Here is a 15,774-nt window from a genome sequence, read left to right as displayed (position 1 = left end):
GAATTTCCATCTACAATGCATTAGAAAGCGCAAGGCAATTCCGCATGTGCAAGACGCGCGAAAAACGCATGTCAAATTCCGCACGCGTTTTTCCAGGCAAGGAGATGCAGAAATGAAGCGGAAATTTTCTGCTTCATTTCTGCACCATGGGCACATAGCCTAAGAGTCTTTCAAGTGTTTTTAAAGCTCCAAATAATTCCTCAAATAAACAATGTGCACATGCACCGAGGTTATATGCATGCAATGTCTTTTTCAGGCAGAATCCATCTGGAAGTTGTCCGAAAAAGTATTAAAAAAAAACAACCAAAAATAATGAACACAGCAATGTAAAAACAACTTGCTGAGCACATGTTCAGTCTGTTTGAACTTCTTTTAATCGCTTCAGGTTTCGAAAGCCACGAAGCGAATAAAAAGTGACCGGTCCAATGCGTGTGCTCAGTATTAAATAAGCACACCCATTACGTTTTTTATTCATTAAATGTGTGTATGTACATGTAATATAGTGTGAATATATTAATATACTCACCTACCGCTGCTCTCTCCGGGATCCAGCGCCGCTTTTCTCCTCTTCTTTGTGACACGCATGGAGTGAGCCGGAAGTCTCTTTTAGGGCTCGTGCACACGGATGAGTGCTAGCCATAGTTTTAACGGATAGCACTCGTACCTATGATATTCTAGGGGGCTGTGAACATGTCCGATTTTTCCCTTGGATTGAGTGGTCTGCGTAAAAAAAAATATCGGTGACATGTCTGATTTTGATCCGAGTGACGGATCAAAGTCAACAATGCAAGTCTATGGGTCAGTGAAAAAATTGAACGGCACTCACATGGCATTTTCACAGAATATGGAGAAACTTTTTTTCTTTCTTTCCTCATCTGAAAAAAAACTGATGCCAGTCTGATCAAGCTCTGATCAGAGTCTGATTGATCAGAATAATCAGACCATTTTTCTCGGATGTGCAGAAAATGGTGGTGTGAACCTACCCTTACAATGTCAGTTTATGGGGCCTCATTCTGACGCTCCATAGTCTTAGGGTATGTGCCCACGTAGCGTTTTACAAGAGTATTTGATGCGGAATTTCCGCAGCGAAAACGCTTTTAAAACGCTTGTTATTGCGCACCCCATGGTCCCCAATGAGAATCCGCAAGTTCTATGCCCATGCTGCGGATTTTTCCGCAGCGTTTTTGATGCGCACAAAAATCGTGGGCACATAGCCTTACAATGTAAAACCAAGTTCACACGTTCAGTATTTGACCTCAGTATTTGTAAGCCAAAACCGGGAGTGGGTAATAAATGTAGCAGTGGTGACGTGTTTGTATTATACTTTTCCTGTGATTGTTCCACTCCTGGTTTTGGCTTACAAATACTGGAGGTAAAAAACTCACCAAATACTCATCGTGTTCACGTAGCCAAAGAGTCACATCTGGGTCACGCAGAACGGTGAAGTCACTTAGAAGAGGAGAAAAATGGCGCTGGACACCGGAGAGAGCAGTAGTAGGCGAGTATATTAATAAACTTAGGGGAGAGTCAACGCAACGAGGATCGCAACGCAATGCTCGGACTGGCCGTTGCCTCTCCCAACCTGAGCTGCATAGAAAGAAATGCTGTCACGCTCCTGTCAGGAGAGCCGATGGCCAGTCCGGGCATTGCGTTGCAATCCTCGTCCAAGTTATAAGGCCGTCTGATTCTCCCCCCACACTACATTACAGGCATATATACACACATTTAATGAATAAAAATCTTCATGGGAGTGCGTCTTTAATATGTACAAGTTGAGAAAAAAAAAAAAAAGGGTCAGCGAGGACGGCAAAAAAGAGGTTTCCAGGAAAGCACCTGAAGCTGGTTTCTTGCAGGAAAAACTCATCGGGCACGCCGATGTCTGATAGATGTCATATGTTCATACTTTGAGGTTATCGTTGCACATCCGACATTCACAGTCCGAGTACAGACCACGATGTCCAGGACGGCCACAGATCTCCTAATCTGAACTCAACAACCTCATAGGCTGCATATGTCATCCTGACGAGTTCGGGTCAGGACACATGCGGCCAGTCTGGACATCATGGCCGGTAAAAGTTGGATGTGTGAAATCGACCTAAGGGTGCGTCCACACAGGACACATCTGCGGTGAACGTGTGGTGGTAAAATCTGCACCACGTTACAGGTTTCACTGTGGACATGCTGCGAGGTTACTTCATATTTCACCATTCAATCTGCAGTGAACATCGCAGCAGAATTTGAGGTGGCGCCGGTGTCAGATCCTCGGAGCTGCTCAGATTACGCCCAAGATTTTCTCTGCAGAACTTGGATGACATTTCCTAAAATCTCATCCTGAATGCTCGCCTGGATGGAAAATCCGCTGCGTATCCGACCCGTGTACACGTATATCCGTATCGTTACACGCTTTTAGCATTATATTGGCTTCCTCGTTCTTTTTGCAGACACAGAACTGCACTGTCCTACAATGGGGGCAGCCATCAGACATGTTTACCGTCACCTTTGATGCCTTATGGCACCTGCCTCTGCTTCAATTCCTGACATTTTTCTGCCTTGCTCCTTTCTGCACTAGCTGCTTCGTCGCCTCTCCTGCCCTGCCCTCTTTTCCCATGGCTGAAATGTAAGCCAGCATTCAGACTTTCTGGGCAGGGCCGGGGTTTGGGCTGTACCTGTCGCCGGTCACATGACGCCCTCAGGTGTACCTGCCTGACAGTGCATTGTGCATGCTGCTACCTGACACACTGTCACACAAACAAAGCAAGCATGGCTGAACAAGGAGTCCCCCCAGTGCCCAGCCCCGCTGCTATGTCCTACCCTGCGGCCACTGTTGGCTTGCCCGTTGGACCTGATGTGCTGAGGACTTACTCTGGAGCATTTATCTGTCTGGAAATTGTAAGTAAGCACGGCAGGTTGTTAGGCTCTGATCCTCTCTGAATGCTGTGATCTGCCATGAGAGGGTTGAGAATGATCATTTGCAGCGGTGTTTAGTAATTTTACACTGAGTCTGTGTTCAGGTGTGGACTGAGAGTGACAGTGGGGGACACAGACAGAAGAGGGCCCCTGTGCAAGAACAATATATGGGCCCTTTGCACTACAATAACTCGCCAAAATGCACAATTCTACCTGCTTTGGAAGTGGAAGTGGCCCTCTGACCTCTTGGGCCCCTATGAGTTAACACAGGTTGCACCAATGATATGTCTGCCCCTGCGGGGTGATAACGATCATGGGGGCCCTTACCAGCAACCATAGTTATAGTACACAAAGTCTGTGCCTTATCTCTTTTTGCCTTAGAATTTAATGCATCTTGTTGAAGGACTGTAGGTCCCTTCTGGCCACAGGCCCTCAGTCATTGCCCGAATGGCTAGTTCACCCCTGGGTATAATTGGCACTGAGTACACTATGTAATTTGCATGATGATGATGAGCCATCTGCATCTGAATATTGGACGCTGCGCCCCATGAGCATAAACACCTGTGCAACTTGCTTTCACATGACGTATTTTAGAGCTGTGATTTTGCACTTTTAAAAAAATGGCCAAATAGTGTATACGTTGCCTTTGACTTACATTAAAGTCTATTGCAAGTGTGTTAAGTGCAACTTGAGAACAGAGACAGAAAATGTAATACGTTTGCCACTCTGTGCCACAACGTAGGAAATCATTAGGTGGGATGTCGCAATGCAACACTGCAATTTTGCTGTCGTTGTATAGCCTCAACTTAAATGAGCAGTGATGAGATTTGCGGAGAATCGGCTGTATAGTCACAACGCAATGATTGGACTGGCCGGCGGCTCTTCCAACCCAAGAGTGACAGCATGTATTTTTATGCAGCTGTCACGCTCAGGTCTGTAGAGCCGTCGGTCAGTCCGAGCATTGCATTAAAATCCCCGTCCAAGTTATACGGCCATCTGACTCTTCCCTAACACATATGCAGGTAGATCTACTCTACAGAGGACAACATCAATAAAGTACTGCACAGGGCACCAACCTTAAAAGGGTAATCCGGCAACGTCCAGAGCCTCTCACTTCTGATGCTGAAGCGAGCGGTGCCGATAACTTTACGACCCAGTAAGACACAGAAGAAGTGAGCAGCCTTGGATGTCACTGAATAACACCTTTAAAGCCACTATACATATTACTAAAATTTCTTCCAATTTCATTGGGACCAGCTGACTATCTTACATTTTTTTCAAACATATCTGATACAAAAATTGGGATACTTAAGCCCCCATGAGTCTAAAGGAAACTCATCTAAAACGCTCACTTATTGGCATGGTTTTGCTCAAGCTTGCCCCTTTTGGGGAATGTTGGCAAGCATTTCTTATGAGTATGGTGGTCTTGGCCTCCTGACTCTCCCTGACAGATGATGTCGGGGAAAAGAAAGACTAAGTGTACATGTATATGGAAAGTAGGGGTAAGAATAGCTGTCAGGCATGCAAAAATGTAAGAGGTTTTCCCACGAAACACTAATGGCACATCTACAAGGGACCCGGACTAATCCCTAGTTATAGTCGAAGTGAGTGTAGAGGTCCCTATGTGCGCTCCGGCTCCATTTATTGCTATAGGAGTTCTGAATATGGAGGAGCAACTAGTCTTGGCAGCATTCGCAACTCCTATAGCAGGAAATGGAGTCGGACAGTGCATCGGGACCTCTACACTCTCACTGGTGGTCGCATGAAACAGGGGAACCCTATTTGGGAGATAGTGGGCCACATCCAAGACAGAAATACATCTATAAGATATTTATGGCATAGCCCTTGACCCTCCACCTTAGAGTGCTCTCTATGTTCAGCTCAGTAGAATTGCAGATGGCTTTGGTTTCAGTGCTCATGGAGGATAATATTCCACCCCACTAGAATAATACTAAAATTTAAAAAAAAAAACCTTGGCTTTAAAGACCAGCAGGACATGTGGGCTAAATCTATCGAGGACCATGTCTTCTCTAGTTTCTAGCTCCCACCAAACTTTCAATGCAATAATTTTCCACAGATATGTTATATAAAGCATAATTCTGGTCCTGAGTCTTCAAAGGCGACAAAGGAAGTCTTGTGTGAAAGGAAGGAGGAGCGCGGTATTTATCTTGGCAGAGGTAATCTGTGTGTGGTGTAAACTAATCTCTGCATTCAGGACCTTGCTGTATGGTATCAGGAGTCCCATCTCTTCCTGGAGATCCTGAATGGCATCTGTACTATCAACAGCTTAGAAGAAGGTCTAATGTCTTCTCCACTCAATGCTCTCTTACCAAACACATCTCCGAGTGGTGTTCGGCCAAGGCGGTGCAGTCACCTTGTATGGGGACTCGACGTGTCCCTACAGTCCCTATTACGGACCCATGTGCTGCTGTGTAGGGCATAAATCCATGAAGAAAATTCTGCATGGCTCCACCTAAAATGAAAGGGACATGGATGCAGCGTTTTGGACCATAGCAGTCAATGGGCAGCATATTATGGATCCTGTGCAGATCTCTAGTCATAAAAATGATTAATGTGTTATCGAAAGGAACCCTGTGGATGAAGTTTATTGGAGATTGTGACCCTGTAAGTCAATGCCTGATCCATTAACATAACCAGGGATATTAATCATGTTCGACACCCATCTACAGACAGCTGTTTTGGGGTACTTTCCCTTGAAGCATTTTCGAGGTGGGATGGCTCCTCTTAAGGGGACAAGCTGTAAATGGAGTCTTATTCGCAATGTTACATGGGAACAATAAATGTCCAACTTTTTATTCAAACACTAGAGATATTACCATGTCATACACCCATCTACAGGCAGCTGTTTCATCGTACTTTTCCTTGATGCAGCTTTCGAGACGTGGAGGTATCTGACTTTCCCTAAAGTGGTTGTTCTTTTTCAAATATAATTCGTCACTTACATCATTTTTTTTAACAAGCTGTACTCGCCTTCCCCAGGTCCAACAACAGTTACTGTGGCGCTGACATCACCTTGACAGCCAATCAATGAGCTGAGCATTCCAGTGTAGACGGAGCTGCTAAGCTCACTGTTTGGCTGTCGACATGATGTCAACACCGCAGCCAAAGCTAGGCACTGGGAGCAGCTGCAGATACTGGCTGGTGGACCTGGAGAAGGTGAGTATAGCCCAGTTTTAATTTTTTAAATAAAGTGCAACAAGGGAGGAGTTATATTTGAAAGGGAACAACCACTTTAGGGGAAACAGCTGTGTACGGAGTTTGGAATTGGCATTGCTCCATGTAAAATAACTCTTTCTAAAAAAGAAAACTACAGGATATTAGCCTACAGACGCCCATCGTAATTGCAGTGTTTGGATAGCTTTTCTTTCTGAAAGGGAGTTAATTTGCATGCTCTTTTCTATGGAGCATTGACATTCGGACGCCATACACAGATGGTTCTGTTGGGAAGAGCCAGTCCCTCACCCAAAGCTCTAGTGGGAGGAGGAGGAAGATGTAGCTGCAGTCTCTGCCTCTGTGGTTCTGGTGGGAGCAGAGGACTTATCCTTATGTTACTACTCAGATTCTCCTTGCAGGATGCTTTAAATGTTGAGTGTCATTTCATATGTAACTTTTTGAATTTGGGCACGGATTCATCAATTGCAACTTTTTTTGCGAGACACTTTTCTATTTTGACTTTTTGTGCCAAATTCATCAAAATAGCACACTTGATTCATGGTACATAAATTTTGCGCAAAGCCCAAAAGTGTCCTTTTTCTTTGCTAACTTTAACTGGTTATAGCGGGAAAAGTTGCACATTGAGTAAAATGTCTCAAAAATTGCACCAAAATACCTGCCGTACATAAAATCCCTCCAGTGAGAGGGACTGGAGTACAGTTACGCTAAATTTTACGGCAAAAAAAAAATTGCATTTGATGATTCAGTCTAAAATATTTGGAAAAATTGCATTGATGTAAAACTCAGAAAAGTATGTAGACTGGAAAAAAAGGTACAAATCATTTGATGAATTTGGCGCAAATAAAAAAAAGTCACTAATTGAGAGGTTTTCACACCAAAAAAAGTGTCAGAAATGCAATAATGAATGGGCCCCGTCATGTGAATGTTCCTTCCCTTCGGATCTTGAGGGAGTGTCAGATATGAAACCTCTTGGAGTTTAGTTTCTCCACCAGGGACACTTCAGGAGTGACAAAAATGTTTTGTAAGCGTCGTCACAAGTTATAAATCCTCGGTGTCATCGAAATAATTTTGCTTTATTATCAGAATGTTTTTTAGAATTTTTTTTTTTTTCAATAGAATGATAAAAATGACAACCTTGGCTTGCAATCTGCATAACTATCTCTGACTGTGAAATCTGGGGCTGAGCCAGCATTTTTTAGGGCAGGGCACCCACACACATCCTTTGCTTGCCGGCTGAATCCTGGTTGTTATGGGCAAGTCTGGCCGACAAAAGAAGTTTAACAAGTTGTGGAGAGTCTCACCGTACGAGGCTGTTTGCTAGGGAGTGATCTCCATTCTGTTCATGTTGTCACATATAGGGCTGAGACGCTATTATGTGTGCTTATCTGGCATGCAGGGCGTGTATATGGCAGCACAATAGGTCGGAGACATGCATTGCCTGGAGCCTGGATTGTATGCATGGCTGACCTTTTCTATGTAAGCACTGTGCACCCTCTTTGTGAAGTTTTAGTGTGGTCACCTCTCACCTGTACCCTCATTTATTATATATGTGGCTTTTATGCAAGGCCGACACTAGGGGTCTGCAGGCTGGTCTATAACATAGAGTGTATTACTCATTCCTGCAGAAGGGGGCTCCACTTTCAACCTGACACCCAAGGACTGCAGATGATGACATGCGGCTAGGGTATGCCATCACTTAATGACCCCCATAGATCCTGAGTATAAAGGGTCTGCAGTGCTAAGTCAGTCCACTTCGCTGTTTTTTTTCCATGCACAGAGACATTCCCGGCCTCTTCAATGAGGAGAATGGGGATGGGAAGTCGGGAGCACCACTGTGCAGGGAAAACCAATGAATCAGCCCAGCTGTCTTCTCCATTCTCAGGATTGGTGAGGTCAGACCCTCCATGAATAGTTAGGGCACATCCTAGAGTCGTTGTATGTCAGTATTACTTGTGCACTGCTTGCTGGTTTCTCCATTTTGTGGCTCTGTCACTCATACACGTGACATGACACAAACTTCTGATTAATCAGATCTGAGCACTGATTGGGAGTGGTGGTGACCAGTCTACATTCTCGATGTAAATGGTCCAGACATTCTCTTATAAGACGACCTGTCACTTGTCATTAATATGTGATTTTTTTTTTAGCTGGTGTAAATGCCGCTGTTCTCCTGAATCCGGCGATGTTTCTCTTTTGTTTCTGCTCCTCTCCGTTCCTGAGATATGACCTCCTCTTCCTAGTATGTTAATCTAGTCTTGTCATCCAAGGGGGCGTGAAGAGTTAATTACCACTCCCACTTGCCTAATAAATTTAGATTTACATAGAAGTAAGAAAAGGCCATATCTCGGGAACGGAGAGGGGCAGAAACAAAAGGAAAAACGATGCCGGATTCAGGAGAACGGCGGCATTTACACCAATAGAAATGTTAAATACTTATGACAAGTGACAGCTTCTCTTTAAAGTCAATAAGAGATTAGAAAACGCTTATACACTAACCACAGTGTAGGTGAGTCACATACAATACATGTGTGTATATGTACTGTATGTATGTGTGTATATATTTATATAGCGCCAACATATTCTGCAGCGCTTTATATACATTATCATGGCTGTCCCCATTGGGGCTCACAATCTAAATTCCCTATCAGTCTCACGCAAACATGGAGAGAACATACAAACTCCTTGCAGATGTTGTCCTTGGTGGGATTTAAACCCAGGACCCCTGTGCTGCAAGGCTGCAGTGCTAACCACTGAGCCACCGTGCTGCCCGGGATTATATATATATATTATACTATACTATACACTGCTCAAAAAAATAAAGGGAACACTTAAACAACAGAATATAACTCCAAGTAAATCAAACTTCTGTGAAATCAAACTGTCCACTTAGGAAGCAACACTGATTGACAATCAATTTCACATGCTGTTGTGCAAATGGAATAGACAATAGGTGGAAATTATTGGCAATTATCAAGACACACTCAATAAAGGAGTGGTTCTGCAGGTGGGGACCACAGACCACATCTCAGTACCAATGCTTTCTGGCTGATGTTGTGGTCACTTTTGAATGTTGGTTGTGCTTTCACACTCGTGGTAGCATGAGACGAACTCTACAACCCACAGAAGTTGTGACGCGCCCAGGGGATGGGGACGACTCGGCGCCCGGGCCTTGTTGTTGCCTGATCTTGGGGGATGTCGCGGTGGTCGGCTCCCGGGCCCGTAGCGTGGGATCACTCTTAAAAGAAGGGGGGAAGTTGTATGGGATTGGGAAATGTTCGTGACGCCACCTGTGGTGTCTGGTGAGGATCACCAGTGCTGCGACAGTCCTCTGAGGCTGGTGTTCAGGCAGCTTAGTTGGTGCTGCTCCCCACAGGTGGAGCGGGGCCTCAGGGCAGCAAAAGTGTAGGATGCAGGACAGAGGGGACCAGCCGGGTCAGAGGAAGAATAGGCACACACACATGACAGTTCACTTCAGTACCTTTACTGGTGGTGTTTCAGGCACGATCCAGGGCACTTTAGGGTGAAGGGTGCATATCAGGACTCTCCCCAGTGAGCGGGTGTGGGGCCTCCTGTTCCTTGCCTTTCCTTGATGAGTTTCTGACCTGCTTGGAGCTAGGCCTAACTTAGTCTCTGTCTTGCACCTGCTGACCTGGTGGTAGGGCCTTCTGTTGGAGATCACACTCCCTGGTCTCTTGGGCCTCCGTGACTCCTGACCCTGGTATAACAGTCAGCTTTTGGTGTTCCTGGGACATATAGTTCTCTAGGGGTTCCGGTTATTCCTGCTGGGGATATAAGCGCCTGTAGGCGCGGACCCGGTGTCCGGTAAATGATTTTGGGGTGAGCTGGTTAAGCTCCTCTGCCCCCTAAGTTGCTTGCTTACTCCACTCGCCTTCGGCCACGCTCGGGGCCCTCATTAGGCTTCACACTGGCAGTAGGCCTCGCTACTCTTCACCGCTCTTTCGGTGTCGGCACACCCTAGGCTCACTAACTGAGTTCCCTGAGTCTGTACTGACCTGACAAGCTCTCTGGCTGCAGCAGACTTTAGACTGCATACTCCAGGCTGTAGATTCCAGACTCCTTACAGACTGACTGCCTAGCTCCACCTTCCCTATTTATATCCCTAACGGGCTCCCTCTGGTGGTCTGATGTGGAAGGTGGAGGTGTGTGAATGCTAGGAGGACCTCTTGTGGAGGAATCCGTCCATGCACCCCTCTAGGATCTGTGGCACCAATGCACAGCAGGGCGCCACAGTTGCTCAGGTAGTGCAGCTCATCCAGGATGGCACATCAATGCGAGCTGTGGCAAGAAGGTTTGCTGTGTCTGTCAGCGTAATGTCTAGAGGCTGGAGGCGCTACCAGGAGACAGGCCAGCACACCAGGAGACGTGGAGGGGGCCGTAGGAGGGCAACAACCAAGCAGCAGGACCGCTACCTCCGCCTTTGAGCAATGAGGAACAGGAGGAGCACTGCCAGAGCCCTGCAAAATGACCTCCAGCAGGCCACAAATGTGTATGTGTCTGCAGAAACGGTTAGAAACCGACTCCATGAGGGTGGTATGAGGGCCCGACGTCCACAGATGGGGGTTGTGCTCACAGCCCAACACCGTGCAGGACGCTTGGCATTTGCCACAGAACACCAGGATTGGCAAAGTCGCCACTGGCGCCCTGTGCTCTTCACAGATGAAAGCAGGTTCACACTGAGCACATGTGACAGACGTGACAGAGTCTGGAGACGCCGTGGAGAGCGATCTGCTGCCTGCAACATCCTTCAGCATGACCGGTTTGGCAGTGGGTCAGTAATGGTGTGGGGTGGCATTTCTTTGGAGGGCCGCACAGCCCTCCATGTGCTCGCCAGAGGTAGCCTGACTGCCATTAGGTACCGAGATGAGATCCTCAGACTCCTTGTGAGACCATATGCTGGTGCGGTTGGCCCTTGGTTCCTCCTAATGCAAGACAATGCCAGACCTCATGTGGCTGTAGTGTGTCAGCAGTTCCTGCAAGATGAAGGCATTGAAGCTATGGACTGGCCCGCCCGTTCCCCAGACCTGAATCCGATTGAGCACATCTGGGACATCATGTCTCGCTCCATCCACCAACGTCACGTTGCACCACAGACTGTCCAGGAGTTGGCGGAGGCTTTAGTCCAGGTCTGGGAGGAGATCTCACAGGAGACCATCCACAACCTCATCAGGAGCATGCCCAGGCGTTGTAGGGAGGTCATACAGGCATGTGGAGGCCACACACAATACTGAGCCTCATCAGGAGCATGCCCAGGCGTTGTAGGGAGGTCATACAGGCATGTGGAGGCCACACACAATACTGAGCCTCATTTTGACTTGTTTTAAGGACATTACATCAAAGTTGGATCAGCCTGTAGTGTGTTTTTCCACTTTAATTTTGCCGGTGACTCCAAATCCAGGCCTCCATTGGTTAATAAATGTGATTTCCATTGATAATTTTTGTGTGCTTTTTGTTGTCAGCACATTCAACTTTATACAGAACAAAGTATTCAATGAGACTATTTCATTCGTTCAGATCGAGGATGTGTTATTTGAGTGATCCCTTTATTTTTTGAGAAGTATATTATTTTTCTTAGAGAACCCTTCCCATTCATTTACCTAACAATCAATGTAGCTAATTAATGATAAACTATGTTCCAAATTCCCATTCACAGTGCACAGAGGAGTGCACAGGTTACGACACACAATGCACATGTACTGTATATGAATATTGATTGTGACATCACTGTTTATAGAAATATGAGAGTAGAGCCGATCAAAACGAGTCACCAAACACTGGTGCAGTGGCCAAGTCAGTAGTCTGTGTCTGCCAGACCAGAACTCTGCGACCATCCTCCTACGTGCTGACATCCCCAACACCTAATTGTATAAAGAGGCCTGGTGTGACATTACACTTATGCATTAAACCTACTGATCAGAAGAGGCACTGCTGGGGACAGGTGTTAGGAACTGGTCTGGTGGCCATATGGACCACCTAGGTCCTGCAAATAGGGGAGGGCAATGGGAGGAAAACGGTGGGCACCAAATGCGGTGACTATTCCTGACAACTATATAATCACTTTTCAGAGCCACAGGGAAGACTCCACTGGCCATGAGCCTTCATGTTCTGTCTAATACCCAAATGGTCAGTCTACCCCAACTACATTAAGCATTTGTGAAACAACACAAATGATGACTGAGATGAAGCAAAATTCCTTGATGACATGTCTCTCTATACACTAATTTTGCCCAAGACATAATGAAATTGAGTTTACACGTTGCATTTTTCAAAATTGCAGAAAAATGCTGCATATTTGCCATAAATGCAGAAAAAAATAACTTGATCCTCAATGTGCGTATGCAACCTAAAAGTGTTTTTAAACGGGTTATCTGGGACTGTTTAATTTTTTTTACTATGTGCCGAAGAACTGTGCTGAGCTCTGATCTCCACCAGCACAGAGCAGTCACACACCACTCCTCCCGGTGATTCAGCAGCTTCCGCTGACCTCACGTCAACAGAGCAGTGGCTTCTCTTCCACCCTGCTATGTTGTTGACAGTGCGTGGCTTCCGACGCTATGCTGATGGACAGCTGGCTCCCCGCTGCCTAACTATGGGGAGCTGACTGTCAATGTACATGACATCGGCAGTCACGCCCCTCAACAAAACAGCATGGAAAAGGAAAAGCTGCTCTGTTGGCGTGGAGAAGCTGAAACACCAGCAGGAGCATACCAGCAAACACCGTTCTGGGATGTATTAAGAGAAGCATAGAGTCTAGATCACGTGAAGTAATTATCCCCCTCTACTCCTTCTTGGTCAGGCTTCATCTGGATTACTGTGTTCTGGGCACCAGATTTTTAAAAAGACATTGAAAAACCAGGATGGTGAGCGGACTGCAAACTATGTCCTATGAGGATCGGTTAAAGGATCTGGGAATGTTTAGCTTGCAAAAAAGAAGACTGAGAGGAGACTTAATAGCTGTCTACAAATATTTGAAGGGATGTCACAGTGTGGAGGGATCATCCTTATTCTCATTTGGAAACATGAGAAGCAATGGAATGAAACTGAAAGGGAGAAGATACAGATTAGATATTAGAAGACACTTTTTGACAGTGAGGGTAATCAATGAGTGGAACAGGCTGCCACGAGAGGTGGTGAGTTCTCCTTCAATGTAAGTCTTCAAACAGAGGCTGGACAGACATCTGTCTGAGATGGTTTAGTGAATCCTGCATAGAGCAGGGGGTTGGCCATGATGACCCTGGAGGACTCCTCCAACTCTAACATTCTATGATTCTATGACCGCTCTGAGCCTTCATCGGTTAAACAGGCAGGAAGTTAGGAACTACCTGTCTGTTAGTTTTTTAGGCCCCTAGCAAAACAGTATGAAACATCCATAATGAATTCCTCCACAGTACCCTCCACACGTATGACTCTACTGTACTCCCACCACACCCCTTCAACTCACCTGGCAAAGTGTGGTGACCCTCCACACAGTATAATGGGCCCCACATAGTCCTCCACACAGTATAATGGGCCCCACATAGTCCTCCATTTAGAATAATGGCCCCACAAAGTCCACCATACAGAATAATGACCCCACACAGTCCTCCATATGACGTCGTGGGCCAAATACAATCACCGAGGGCCAAATTTGGCCCACGGGCCAGAGTTTGACATGTGTGGGTTAAATCAACTGCAACCTGGTCTAGAACCTCTCCTAGTAAAATGGCCTGATCAACTTGGAATGGTGCCTAACTGTGTCTTTACATGGGCCATTCTTTGTTCTCCACCAGACAGGTTGACGACACAGTGCATCGGCGTTGTCACACTCTGTGCTCCCAGCAAGTACCAGCCTAGACCTAGCTAGACCAACATACAAGGCCACTCATTCCTTCATCCAGTCACAGCATCACACATACTCTAGGGCATAAAAGTCACCGCTAATGATTTTCTCCACAGTGCAAATAGATGGCCCTGCAGTCTGTCAGTAAACTCAGATTCTTAAAGGAACTGTGTTTTTATAAATGCCATATTTTTCCCAAGCAGCTTCTTCCTTCTGTATTGGTTTTTGGTTTGGTGGTGTTCTTGTATCACTGGCTTTTTTTATGTTCCATCCGGAGCAGTATGCTAGGAAGTTTGGTTTTAGATGATTCCCTGGACAAGTGATTGTCCTGGCATTTGAGAAGCGTCGCTCTTTTTAGTTGGTATGCTATGTACCATGTGGGTGTTACTCTGGTAATGGGTGTGTGTTTGGGTAATGGGTGCAGCTTTTTTCCTCATACCGGTTGCATTAACATGGCCATAATTTACGGTTTGTGTTTGAACCTTGATTCTCCTCCTGACCAGTGGTATCCTGACTTGAAATAAGCGCCTTGTATCTGGCTATGAGGCTGTTATATTTCACCTGTTGAGGTGATTCCCCGAAGCCCCTAGTCCAGATGGGCAGCTATTATGCAGTATGGACAGATGGCATTGATGCAGCAAGGTGACCCATGTGGCACAGCTTGGCCAGGCATGGTAGTTGCATGCTACAGGAAAGCGGGATACATTCAGCGATGAGTAACTGGTGTAAGAGAGCTCAGTTGCACCGGTGATTCTGAGGTAGGACTGGTCCAAACTAAACTCAACGTCGTGACATAGATGAGTGTGTAGCAGATTACAATGCAGAGCTGATGAAGTGTTACGGCAGGGTTACCCAGCTATATTACCTTGAAGAGCAAAGTTTTCAGGTGGATCAGGGAGAACCAGTCCACTGCAGCTGCGTGGACATCAACTACCTGAATACTCAGGTGGTTTCTCGCAGCCTCAGCTGGCCCATATAACCTGGGAATATAACATTACAAAAGTACAACAATATAAGAGAACGAGAGCTGACCAAAGCAGGAGGATGTCAAATCACTCGGCCAACCCAGGTGGGTAACAGTTGTTTGTTCTGGTCAGAAGACCTGTGGTTGGCCAAAGATTTCTGGCCCTAACGCAACCTATAACATACGGTCATATGATTTGCATCCTAAGTCTGTATTCTAGTCTGAAAAGTATCATCAGTTGGTAGAACATTGTATTACAAAAGCCTTATTGTGATATATCGACACTATATAGGGGGCTAATCTGCTCAGAAAACCCCCTCTATTAGCCAGACAATTTGGAGGGTTAGGAAACCCAGAGTCAAGGCTAATCATCACCAAGGTTACTTCATTCTAAAAAGGTTTTATTCGGTGGACATGTGACGCCTCTACTCGCAAAGCCATTTTCTTTACCCTAGGAGATGGGGGACTCAGAGTCGGGTCCTGTGATGGAGAGATGGGGTGCCCGGACCCGACCCGTGCTCAGGGCCGTCACATTAAAAAGGATGGTGTGGGCTTATCCGGGTTGACTGGCTGATTAACGACTACGCCACCTGTGGCACCTGGTGAAGGCCACCAGCGCCGCTGCAGTCCGCTGAGGCATGGTGTTATGGCGGCCAAAGTTATTACTACTCCCCACAGGCGGAGCAAGGCCTCAGGGCAGAGGGACAGGATGGAGGGGGTAGTAGTAGAGGAAGAGAACGGATGCCGCGTCGCGCGGTGTAGCGCAGAATAAACAGTCCGGAGGCCATAGGGGTGAACTTCCAAGGCTTTACTCACTTTAGAGATGGCAGAAGGAAGGCAACTCCCTGCTCCCCGCGGAGTCCTGCGGTCA

The 15,774-nt window shown here is 46.4% G+C and overlaps 1 protein-coding gene across 2 annotated transcripts in view; it reads left to right on the top strand.

Annotated features, from left to right (window-relative positions):
* Window positions 1–2,678: 2,678 nt before the first annotated feature.
* MAL2 (mal, T cell differentiation protein 2) overlaps window positions 2,679–15,774 on the top strand; it is a 77,520-nt gene continuing 64,424 nt past the window's right edge. Inside the window, exon 1 of one of the 2 annotated variants that reach the window (XM_073679822.1) lies at window positions 2,679–2,889. In XM_073679822.1, coding sequence (XP_073535923.1) covers window positions 2,761–2,889 — 129 coding nt within the window. In that variant the 5' untranslated portion in view covers window positions 2,679–2,760. Of the gene's footprint in view, window positions 2,890–5,997; window positions 6,085–15,774 lie in introns of those variants that run through there. The other variant, XM_073679823.1, reaches the window with a different exon arrangement.

This window comes from Phyllobates terribilis, unplaced genomic scaffold, assembly GCF_046119375.1.
Source record: "Phyllobates terribilis strain yellow unplaced genomic scaffold, ASM4611937v1 Scaffold_4__5_contigs__length_816908805, whole genome shotgun sequence".
Taxonomy (NCBI): Eukaryota; Metazoa; Chordata; class Amphibia; order Anura; family Dendrobatidae; genus Phyllobates; species Phyllobates terribilis.
This window is presented reverse-complemented; position numbering and strand designations above follow the sequence as displayed.